This window comes from Salvelinus sp. IW2-2015, linkage group LG25, assembly GCF_002910315.2.
Source record: "Salvelinus sp. IW2-2015 linkage group LG25, ASM291031v2, whole genome shotgun sequence".
NCBI lineage: Eukaryota > Metazoa > Chordata > Actinopteri > Salmoniformes > Salmonidae > Salvelinus > Salvelinus sp. IW2-2015.
The window spans coordinates 13,286,326-13,298,928 of record NC_036865.1 but is presented as its reverse complement, the minus strand read 5'-3'; the positions used below and the strand labels follow the sequence as shown (position 1 = coordinate 13,298,928).

At 42.5% G+C, this 12,603-nt stretch overlaps 1 protein-coding gene across 2 annotated transcripts in view; it reads left to right on the top strand.

Moving 5' to 3' along the window:
- The first annotated feature begins 4,085 nt into the window (after window positions 1–4,085).
- fancl (FA complementation group L) overlaps window positions 4,086–12,603 on the top strand; it is a 17,866-nt gene continuing 9,348 nt past the window's right edge. Inside the window, exons 1-5 of one of the 2 annotated variants that reach the window (XM_070434944.1) lie at window positions 4,086–4,124; window positions 8,244–8,302; window positions 8,583–8,643; window positions 9,100–9,156; window positions 9,285–9,382. In XM_070434944.1, the coding sequence (XP_070291045.1) occupies window positions 4,122–4,124; window positions 8,244–8,302; window positions 8,583–8,643; window positions 9,100–9,156; window positions 9,285–9,382 (278 nt within the window). In that variant the 5' untranslated portion in view covers window positions 4,086–4,121. Of the gene's footprint in view, window positions 4,125–7,744; window positions 8,006–8,243; window positions 8,303–8,582; window positions 8,644–9,099; window positions 9,157–9,284; window positions 9,383–12,603 lie in introns of those variants that run through there. The other variant, XM_023969819.2, reaches the window with a different exon arrangement.

The following is a 12,603-nucleotide window of genomic DNA, read 5'->3' as shown; positions in this document are numbered from 1 at the left end:
CTTGATGAAAACCTTCTCCAGAGCACTCAGGACCTCCGACTGGGGAAAAGATTCACCTTCCAACTGGACAATGACCCTAACCACACAGCCAAGACAACGCAGGAGTGGCTTTGGGACAAGTATCTGAATGTCCTTGAGTGGCGCAGCTAGAGCCCGGACTTGAACCCGATCAAACATCTCTAGAGACCTGAAAATAGCTGTGCTGTGATGCTCCCCATCCAACCTGACAGAGCTTGAGAGTATCTGCAGAGATTAATGGGAGAAAGTCCCCAATTACAGGTGTGCCAAGCTTGTAGCATCATAGCCAAAAAAGACTTGAGGCTGTAATCACTGTCAAAGGTGCTTCAGCAAAGTTCTGAGTAAAGGGTCTGAGTACTTATGTAACTGTGATATTTCCGTTTTTATTTTTATAAAAAAATATAACAGTGGGGAGAACAAGTATTTGATACACTGACAATTTTGCAGGTTTTTCCTACTTACAAAGCATGTAGAGGTCTGTAATTTTTATCATATGTACACTTCACATGTGAGAGAAGGAATCTAAAACAAAAATCCAGAAAATCACATTGTATGATTTTTAATTAATTAATTAGCATTTTATTGCATGACATAAGTATTTGATACATCAGAAAAGCAGAACTGAATATTTGGTACAGAAACCTTAGTTTGCAATTACAGAGATCATACGTTCCTGTAGTTCTTGACCAGGTTTGCACACACTGCAGCAGGGATTTTGGCCCACTCCTCCATACAGACCTTCTCCAGATCCTTCAGGTTCGGGGCTGTCGCTGGGCAATACGGACTTTCGCTCCCTCCAAAGATTTTCTATTGGGTTCAGGTCTGGAGACTGGCTAGGCCACTCCAGGACCTTGAGATGCTTCTTACGGAGCCACTCTTAGTTGCCCTGGCTGTGTGTTCGGGTCGTTCATGCTGGAAGACCAGCCACGACCCATCTTCAATGCTCTTACTGAGGAAGGAGGTTGTTTGTCAAGATCTCGCGATACATGGCCCCACCATCCTCCCTTCAATACGGTGCAGTCGTCCTGTCCCCTTTGCAGAAAGCATCCCCAAAGAATGATGTTTCCACCTCCATGCTTCACGGTTGGGATGGTGTTCTTGGGTTGTACTCATCCTTCTATTCCTCCAAACACGGCGAGTGGAGTTTAGAGCAAAAAGCTCTATTTGTTCTCATCAGACCAACATGACCTTCTCCCATTCCTTCCTATGGATCATCCAGATGGTCATATGGCAAACTTCAGACGGGCCGTGGACATGCGCTGGCTTGAGCAGGGGGCCTTGCGTGCGCTGCAGGATTTTAATCCATGACGCGTTAGTGTGTTACTAATGGTTTTCTTTGAGACTGTGGTCCAGCTCTCTTCAGGTCATTGACCAGGTCCTGCCGGTGTAGTTCTGGGCTGATCCCTCACATTTCCTCATGATCATTGATGCCCCACGAGGTGAGATCTTTGCATGGAGCCCCAGACCGAGGGTGATTGACCGTCATCTTGAACTTCTTCCATTTCTAATAATTGTGCCAACAGTTGTTGCCTTCTCACCAAGCTGCTTGGCTATTGTCCTGCTGCCCATCCCAGCCTTGTGCAGGTCTACAATTTTATCCCTGATGTCCTTACACACTCTCTGGTCTTGGCCATTGTGGAGAGGTTGAGTCTGTTTGATTGAGTGTGTGGACAGGTGTCTTTTATACAGGAACGAGTTCAAACAAGTGCAGTTAATACAGGTAATGAGTGGAGAACAGGAGGGCTTCTTAAAGGAAAAACTACAGTCTGTGGAGAGCGGAATTCTTCACTGGTGGAGCTGATAAATACTTATTGTATCTGCAATAAAATGCTAAATTAATTATTTAAAAATCATACAATGTGATTTTTTGGATTTTTGTTTAGATTTCCGTCTCTCACAGTTGAAGTGTACTATTGATAAAATTACAGACCTCTACATGCTTGTAAGTAGGAAAACCTGCAAAATCGGCAGGTGTAATCAAATACTTGTTCTCCCCACGTTATATATATTTATTCGGTATATACTATATTATTACCATTGGGGAGAACAATGTACTTTGATACACTACCGACTTCTGCCCAGGTTTTCCTACTTACAAAGCTGTAGAGGTCTGTAATTTTTTATCATAGGTACACTTTCAACTCGTGAGAGACGGAATCTAAAACAAAAATCCAGAAATCACATTGTATTGATTTTTAAGTATTAATTTGCAATTTTATTGCATGACATAAGTATTTGACACATTCAGGAAAAGCCAGAAGTTAATATTTGGTACCAGAAACCTTTGTTTGCAATTTACAGGAGATTCATACGTTTTCCTCGTATTCTTTGACCAGGTTTGCACCACACTGCTGCAGCGATTTGGCCCCACTCCTCCATACAGACCTTCTCCAGGATCCTTCAGCGTTTCGGGGCTGTCGCTGGGCAATTTAGACTTTCAGCTCCATCCTCCAAGTTATTCATTGGGTTCAGGGTTGGAGATGCTATGCCACTCCAGGGACTTGAGTTATGCTTCTTTACCGAGCCTACTCCTTATTGCCACTGCTGTGTGTTTTGCGGTCTTTGTCATGTCTGCTGGAAGCACTCCAGCCACGGAGCCCCATCTTCAATGCTCTTACTGAGGGAAGGAGGTTGTTGGCCAAGATCTTCGCGATACATGGGCCCCATCCATCTCCCCTACAATATGTTGCAGTCGTCTGTCCCCTTTGCAGAAAAACCCATTCCTCCAAAGGAAATGATGTTTCCCAAAAAAACTCCCATAGCTTCACGGTATGTGGATGGGTTCCTGGGGTACTCATCCTTCTTCTTACCTACCAACCACGGCGAAGGTGGAGGTTTAGACCAAAAAGCCTCTATTTTTGTTCATCTCAGTTACCACATGACCCTTCCCCCATCCATCCTCTGGACTCATCCAGATCATCATTCGCAAACATTCAGACGGGCCTGACACTGCCTGCGCTTGAGCAGGGGACCTTGCGTGCCCTGCAGGATTTTATATCCATGACGGCGTAGTTGCTTACATAATGGTTTATCTGTAGGACTGTGGTGCCCAACTCTCTTTTCAGGTCCATTGACCAGTGTCCTGCCCGTGTAGTTACTGGGCTGATCCCTCACTTCTCATGCTCCATTGAGTGCTCCCACGACGGTTGAGATCTTGCATGGAGCCCCAGACCGAGGGTGATCGACCCGTCATCTTGAACTTTCTTCCATTTTTTTTCTAAATAATTGCTCGCGCCAACAGCTGTTGCCTTCTACACAAGGCTGCTTGCCTATTGTTACCTGTCGCCCATTCCCAAGCCTTTGGCTTTCAGGCTCCTACTCATTATATTATCCCTGATGTCCCTTACACCAGCTCTCTGTCATTGGCCCATTGTGGTTGAGATGGGAGTTCTGTTTGATTGATCCCCATCGGTGCTTATCTCTCTCTTTCCTGTTGGAGCAGGTGTCCTTTTATACTGGCTCAAACGTAGATTCAAACAGGATGCAGTTTCTAATACATGGTAATGAGTGTCGAGAGCTAGGAGGCTTCTTCAAGATATACTAACCTTTATTCCAGGTCTGTGAGAGCTGGAAATTCTTACTGGTTGGTAGGTGATCAAATACTTATGTCATGCAATAAAATGCTAATTAATTACTTAAAAATCATACAATGTGATTTTTTGGATTTTTGTTTTAGATTCTGTCTCTCACAGTTGAAGTGTATCTATGATAAAAATGACAGACCTCTACATGCTTTGTAAGTAGGAAAACCTGCAAAATCGGCAGTGTATCAAATACTTGTTCTCCCCACTGTATGTAATGATGGGGTATTGTGTGTAGAGTGATGAGGATAAACAACCATTTAATACATTTTACAATAAGCCTGCAATGTAACAACATGTGGAAAAAGTCAAAGGGTCTGAATACCTTCCGAATACACTGTACATGCAGCCCTTGAATTGTGCCGGAGCTATCCAGAGCGCCATACCGGCATTTCAAATGTTTGGGTAATTGCGTACCAGCTCCTCTATAAAACAAAGTAGCCTATCGCCGTCCCAGATTCACGCATAAGGCAAAAAAGGTTAATCAATGCGGAATGAAGGCGGGATCTGCATTGAATAGCAATGGTGAGTGGGCATTCGTTTCCTGATTCCGCTTTGTTCAAATTTATTTGCTGCTTGTCTGTAAATCTGTGCGTGACAGTAGGCTGTTCGAGATTGTGCAGATTGAAAATACACCAACCTYAATGCGCTTGATGCGCCGTTCCAAATGGTCAAATTAGGGTTTGTAAGATCAAGAAAAGTAATGTAATTCATGAAGGCACACTTTTAAATATGATCAATCACTTAAAAATACACATATCAGCCATTATCGGAAAGACCCTTCTTTGTGTGTTGCATGTGTGCCAGCAGGCCGTTGCCCGAGGAGAGAGACCGCGACAAATCAGCAGCATGTATAAAATAATGACAGACTAACTTGATAGCCAATTCAAAACATACCATTTAGCAGTTATCTCGCTAGTTAATAACTATAGTGATCAGGTCAGAGTCAGGCAGGTACAGGACAGCAGGCAGGCTCGGGGTCAGGGCAGGCAGAGGTACATAATCAGGTCAGGGTCAGGCAGGTACAGGAGGCAGACTATTATAATAGTCATGGAAATTTGGTTAAAAGTCATGGGAATTGTTTTTGATCCCTTAACAGTGAATAATCAGAGGTCTCTATAGCATAATGTAATTTGTGAATTTCCGTTAACATAGTCTAATGGGCCGACTTGGAAAAAGACAGCTCCAGCACTTCTTTCATCCCAATTCAAGCACTGCCTATATGTATATAGCCACCTCAATTACCTCGTACCCCTGCACATCGATTCGGTACTGGTACCCCCGTGTATATAGCCATGTTATTTTTTACTCTGCATTGTTATTTGTTATTCACTGTCTATTTATTCCTGGTGTCACTATTTCTATTTGTAATTGTATTTTTTGCCTTTAACTCTGCATTGTTGAAAAAGGACCCGGAAGTAAGCATTTCACTGTTAGTCTTCACCTGTTTTTCAAAAAGAATGTGGGAAATAACATCTGATTTTGATTCGATTTGTTTTTAAACAAGCGCTTTGTTTTTGAGTCTGTCTTGTTTGTCTGTGTGAGTCTATTTAATGGGGCTAAATAAGACATCCGGACCGGGGCCAGACTCTGGCACGCTGGGCTGGCCTGGTCAGTAGTGAGGCTTGGTCTGATTCCCTCCATTACTTCAAACCTTCATAGTGCACAGCCCTGCCTAATCTGGAACTAATCTGGTGTGGGACCACTCACATCCAGTCTTTTTTTTCAAAGGTAAGGTACAAAAACGCTTGATAGGTAACTCCTCATAGTCTTTGTTTTGTCTTTCATTATGTCTATCATATATTCGCTCTTGAAAATAASAGGTGCACATTGCAAATATTTTGTAACTCTGACTATAATGATGTAAATTTAAAAAATGTCTAGCGTGCATGTCTGAAGAGCCATTCGAGCAGAACAGATCTTGGCTCAAATAATAGAATAAAGACCTGGGTGACGGGCAGGGAGGTCCCATAATATAATATATACCTTCAATTATTTCTAAACAGCTGACKTAGAATGGCAACACACATTTTATATGTGAGATAAAAGTGTAAATTAAGTATAAATCTGTGGTAAGTGGTAACATAAAATATAGGTCATATCAGCAATCCCACCAGCATTCAAAACATAGCTAAAATAGTGTAACCTAAACGCAACCTACATCTTTAACAATAAAAACTATATTTACCGGTATGTCATTATTATTTTACTATTTAGTCGTTATGTCCATTTCAGCTCTTGCACAACAATATGTCCTATATATTGTCATTCAGATGAATGCAGAACACACAGAGAGAGAGAGAGAAGTGCGTTGGACCAGACACCCCTGCTCATATCTTGTCTCAACGGGATCTGTATGAACGAGCGAGAGAGAAAGAGAGAGCGAGGGAGAGAGAGAGAGGAAAAGAGAGAGAGGAGGAGGAAAAAACACTGGGTGCAGGACCCACACGCTGTAGTTCCAGCCAATTGCATTTCAGAGAAGTGACCATGGCTAGCGATAAACAAAGCACAATAGATCATTTCTCTCAGAGCTGGAGCCCAGCGCTGGAGGCTGCGGAAGGAAGGACAGAGAGAGGGAAAGAGAGAGACAGCACAATCTATGCACCGGCTTGGGCTATTCTCCAACACTCAATTCTTTAAGCCTTTTTTCTTTTTGAATGCTATTAAGCCAGCCGTGTTGCATGACTGCTGCACTTTGCACATGAAGAGAGACAGAGAGAGGGAGAGAGAGAAGGAGAATATCACTCACCCGTTTCACTGAGACAGGAGCCGTGCAGCCATTTGAGCGCGATGTCAAAACACACAAGCCCAGATAGTCCTCCACACAGATGTGTAAACAGCACCAGTAAGGTCTCTCTTTGTTTGTTTTTTTCCGGGCTGGGTAGGTCTCTCCGTTTGCTGCTGCCTGCCGGGTTTTACAGCTTTGAAGCAGGTGGATGACAAAACATCAATCTCTCCAGGCACATTGTGGAGCATGCACGGTTGACACACTCCTCTCACAAACCCATATATAATCACAAACTGCAATACAGTCATCCTGGCTGGAGGGATAAATATTTGCTTAAAGGGAGCTAAGCCTCAAACCTGCATATAGGAGCACGGCAATACGGTGGCTTTTGTAGTAATCATGGTTTGATTGGATTTGAATAGGAATTGTAATGACATATTTGGCATTCGGGAGAGGGAATTCATGCCACATGTTGTGGCATGCAATGCGTATGTAAATTGAAACAGAGACAGATGTCTTATTGGATTTCATAATATATGGAATATGAATGATACTGGCAGAATAATTACATGACAGTGTGAATGTTTTGTTGTTTTATGGTCAAGGTAATCTAGACTAAAAATAGATGTCGATGTAATGTCAATACCTACCTCAAAGGAGAACACATTATCTGAGGTTGGCAATGTCACCTGTAGAATAGAATAGAACAGAATAAACTGAGAATCCTTTCACAAAATTATCAGTAATACTTTTATTTCTTAACATATCCCTGTCCCTTACATATTGTCTTTATAATGAATAAAAAAGGAATACCCACTGTAAATACCTCCAGACATTATGCTTAGCCTATATTTCAACACATTGACTAGGCCTATGCCTTCCAGAGACCCTTTAGCTACTGCTTTGATACATTCTTCGACCATGAAATTCCATTCTTTATACTGTACATCAAAAGGTGTCCATTACCTGTGGGCTATTCATATAAAAGGACCAGTTAGCTGAACATCCTAGAAGTGCGGTTAAGCCTATTTCCATGATTTAATCATGTATTTAATTTGAGGCCAAGCTAATACAGGGTTATGTCTACTCAGCAACATTCATGAACCATTCAATATTTTGTAAACAGACTACAACAATAATTTACATGGAGAAAGGCAATTGATAATGTGTAATAACTTATAATAACCTTTTTTCTTAATCAATTAACTTTTTCAGTGAAAGTTGCATAAATACTTAAAATAATAGTAGCTTACCCGAAACACTGCTTAGTTGGCACTAGCTAATAAAGTTTTGTAATTCAAACCAAAGCCTGTGTGACGTATGTTACACTTTTTATTATAATTTTCTTGCGGGAAAAARAGTTAGCTGGCTAGCTACTCAACCAAAAATAACGTATCGGTTTGTGTACAAAGGCAATACTTGTATTTCTGAAATACCTTTTTCTCAAACGAACTCTTAGTTAATGTTCAAGTGTCACGAACGTGAGTACTGTATGCAGCTGAAAACTTGAGATGTTTACATGCTAACATGGTCAGCTAACCATGTTGTTACGTTAGCCCAGCACCACACAGCTGACTTCGAACTGTCAAGAATGGAGAGTTTACTTGTCAAAGAGAGTCCGCTGTTGTTACCACTCAACAAGGAGAAAACTGTCTATGATGGATTTATCACGGTTCAGGTGGGACAAACATGGTTTCTGAGCTAGGTAACTGTTACTTGCGCTACAATCAAGTTAAGATAATGTTGTAACGTTATCTTTGATATCATTTGTAACGTTGTTAGCTGTGTAGTAGTCGCGCGCATGCATCGATTCTTGGACAGTCAGCTGTTTATTTAGAAGTTGCCGGAAGAATATTTATGGTTTGAACAAGATCTGATGGCCTACTTTATCTACTATTGTTGCTATTTTATTTTAGGAGAGAGACTTCAGAATAAGAATACTGCTTCCACCAGATCATCAACTTAAACTGGCTAAGTAACGTTACAAGTCCCCTGTATTCTATTTGTGTGTGTGTGTGTGTGTGTCAGAGAAAGACAGACACAAGGAATTGTCTGTCAATTCGTCTCTCTGTTTGTCCATCTATTTCTTGCTCTCTCTACACGCACACAGACAGACTTATGTAGAGGATTGGTGGCCTCAAACTTAATGATACATGTTGCTTGCCCTCTTTCATACCCCAAATTAATTATATTTCACTCTATTCCCCTGGATCAAATGGAATCAATGATTTACAAAATATCATTCTGCATTGCAGGCTTCACTGCTGCTGGCAGTTGAAACAGCTATTGTGTGGATATGGGCACATAGTAAAACAGGTAATAAAAAATCAAAGCAATCCACACCAACACTTTAATAACTCTAATCAATTGAGAGGCCAACTCATTTCAGATGAAGATGTTTTCAAGGATAGGTAGACTGGACTGCTTAGCGAACTGTATGTTCACTTATGCATTCCATCACTTGCTGTGTTCCATTCGCTTGTTGAAAAAAATATTTTCCACTGCATAATTAACATTGCCTTGGAAATGTCCCTATTTGTTATGTGGTCACCTCTGGGTTATTGGGATTAGATTTATATTTCACCCCTGGCTGTAAAGTTCATTATTTTCACAGGCTTTAAGCTATCATTAATTATTAAACCTAGTGGCAGGCTCCATTAATCAAAACATTGGCCTTGATTTGAACAGCTACTAAGTTGGTTTGAAAGAAGACACTACAGTAACACTTAATTTTCCAGCTAATCAGATCTCTCTTGTTTTGTCTTTTCGCAGAGATTACATCACTCTCCTGATCTAGTCAGCTTTGTTCTGGAGCTGAAGACTGTCCTGGTAAGAGCATCTGTTTTTACCTCAGATTGATATTGACATATTCCTTGATGTCATAATACATACAGTAAAATAATACCGTACTGAAATGCTGGTGATTGAATGTAAACAGGAAGTGTTCTATGTTCCAGGAAGTGGCCCTCAAGTGCAGGCCAGAGTGTCGCTCCATCCCACCTCCACAGTACTACTCTCAGCTCATCATTGAGATGGAGGACCTGGGATGGGATAAGTATGTACTGGAGCAAGTAGGGATAGGGCCAGGAGCTTTACCACYTGACCTGACCAGGAAAAACTCTTGTCACTAGTCATAGAATATAACTATGACCTGCATTACCTGCATTACCTGTTGAGTTCAATTATACAGGCCAGTGACTAACTATTACCCTATAGCGGCCATACCATCAGCCTGAACCATAAAATAAAGGCTTAGGACAATATTATACTGCATTATTAACTGACTAATAATGACATCCTTATTTTTTTGTTATTGAGTTATAGTTAAAGCCAGATCCCATTTAATAACACTGCCTAGCTATATGTCAGCTAGGGCCAATACCGTCTTCTCTTTGTGACTGGTGATGCATCTCAGCTACCATTTAGCTCGGCTACTCATTTTCCACTTTCCCTATTAATGACTACAGCTGCAATTATGATATTAGCAAATGCAAATTGGTCTAATTGAAGACCCTACTCTTAGGTTTAATGGGGGGGATGTTGAAGTTATGTGGAAATGAGGTGAACGTCATTTCAATACTGTATTACCTTTAGAAGCATTACGCAGCAGGCCTCAATGCACTCGAGATTCGTTTAACGTCTTAATTGGCAGTGGCATTAATAGCCTGGGTGTTTTCACTCGTTCACTCATTTTGTCTGCTGATAGGTGCAGGTAAGAGAGGCTTGCGTTGAGCCTGGTCATTTGAATGGGCTTGAGACTGCCTTGAGAAGTCATGAGTTAGTGAATGGGAATATGGAGTCAAGTATCTCCACTCCAGCTCCCTATATGCCTAAAACACATGCTTTAAAGTGTTTGGCATCATTAAATAGACACAACTCTATTCCATATTCACCACTCTGAGGCATATCCATTTTTTTATTCTCTGTTTGAAGTAAGAGGTGTGTGAATGTGTCTTTGCCTTCACCTTTTGTGTATTGCTCTTCAATCTGCCTTTAGGTTTCCCAAAGACCGTATACCACGTGTCAATCTCATTCCACGGAGGGCAGTGTCTGCAGGTTTTCGCTCCTCCCTTGTACTTGATTGATGAATTAAGGTCACTAATTAGTAAACAACTCCCCTCACCTGATGGTCTAGATCCTAATTGACAGGAAGAAGGGGGAAAAATGCAGACACTAGGCCCTCCATGGATTGACTTTGACACCCCTGRTGTATACTTTTCCTTTACCCCAAATGGCCATACTTCCATTTGGCTTTTARTGTAATCGATATAGGTGTCACATCTTCCTAACTTGGAGGAGTCTGCTAGGCATCATTGAATATATATATTTTTTTGTTTGTTTGCAAATGTATTAAAAATAAAAAACAAAAATACCTTATTTACAGAAGTATTCAGACCCTTTGCTATGAGACCTGAAATCGAGCTCAGGTGCATCCTGTTTCCATTGATCATCCTTGAGATGTTTCTACAACTTTATTGGAGTCCACCTGTGGTAAATTCAATTGATTGGACATGATTAGGAAAGGCATACCCCTGTCTATATAAGGTCCCACAGTTGACAGAGCAAAAACGAAGCATTAAAGTCGAAGGAATTGTCCGTAGAGCTCCGAGACAGGATTGTGTCGAAGCACAGATCTGGGGAAGGGTACCAAAATATGTCTGCAGCATTGAAGGTCCCCAAGAACACAGTGGCCTCCATAATTCTTAAATGGAAGAAGTTTGGAACCACCAAGACTCTTCCTAGAGCTGGCCGCCCAGCCAAACTGAGCACTCGAGGGAGAAGGGCCTTGGTCAGGGAGGTGACCAAGAACCCCATGGTCACTCTGACAGAGCTCTACAGTTGCTCTGTGGAGATGGGAGAACCTTCCAGAAGGACAACCATCTCTGCAGCAATCAGGCCTTTATTGTAGTGTGGCCAGACACAAGCCACTCCTCAGTAAAAGGCACATGACCACCCGCTTGGAGTTTTCCAAAAGGCACCTAAAGACTCAGACCATGAGAAACAAGATTATTTGGTCTGATGAAACCAAGATTGAACTATCTGGCCTTAATACCAAGTGTCACATCTGGAGGAAACCTGGCACCATCCCTACGGTGAAGCATGCTGATGGCAGCATTGAGGCAAAGATGAATGGAGTGAATTACAGAGAGATCCTTGATGAAAACCTACTCCAGAGTGCTCAGGACCTCAGACTGGGTTGAAGGTTCACCTTCCAACAGGACAATGATCATAAGCACATAGCCAAGACAACACAGGAGTGGCTTCGGGACATGTCTCTGAATGTCCTTGAGTGGCCCAGCCAGAGTCCGGACTTTGAACCCGATCAAACATTTCTGGAGAGACCTGAAAATAGCTGTGAAGCAACGCTCCCCATCCAACCTCCCTCTGTATCTGAATCCTGGACTTACTGACGGGCCGCCCCTAGTTGGTAAGAGTAGGTAACAACACATCCACCACGCTGATCAACAACACGGGGGCCCCTCAGGGGTGCGTGCTCAGTCCCCTCCTGTAGTCCCTGTTCACTCATGACTGCACAGCCAGGCACAACTCCAACACCATCATTAAGTTTGCCGATGACACAACAGTGGTAAGCCTGATCACCGACAATGATGAGACAGCCTGACCGTGTGGTGCAAGGACAACAACCTCTCCCTCAACTTGATCAAGACAAAGGAGAYGATTGTGGACTTCAGGAAAAGGAGGACCGAGCATGCCCCCATTCTCATCGACAGGGCCGTAGTGTAGCAGGTTGAGAGCTTCAAGTTCCTTAGCGTCCACATCACCAACAAACTAACATGGTCCAAGCACACCAAGACAGTTGTGAAGACGGCACAACAAAACCTATTCCCCCTGCACCATCAAGAGCATCCTGACGGGTTGCATCACTGCCTGGTATGGCAACTGCTCAACCTCCAACTTCAAGGCACTAGAGGGCAGTGCGAACGGCCCAGTACATCACCGGGGCCAAGCTTCCTGCTATCCGGGACCTCTATTCCAGGCGGTGTCAAAGGAAGGCCCTAAAAATTGTCAAAGACTCCAGCCACCCTAGTCATAGACTGTTCTCTCTGCTACCGCACAGTAAGRGGTACCAAAGCGCCAAGTCTAGGTCCAAGAGGCTTCTAAACAGCTTCTACCCCCAAGCTATAAGACTCCTGAACATCTAATCAAATAGTTAACCAGACTATTTGCATTTCACCCCCTCTTCTACGCTGCTGCTACTCTCTGTTATTATCTATGCATAGTCACTTTAATAACTCTACCTACATGTACATTACC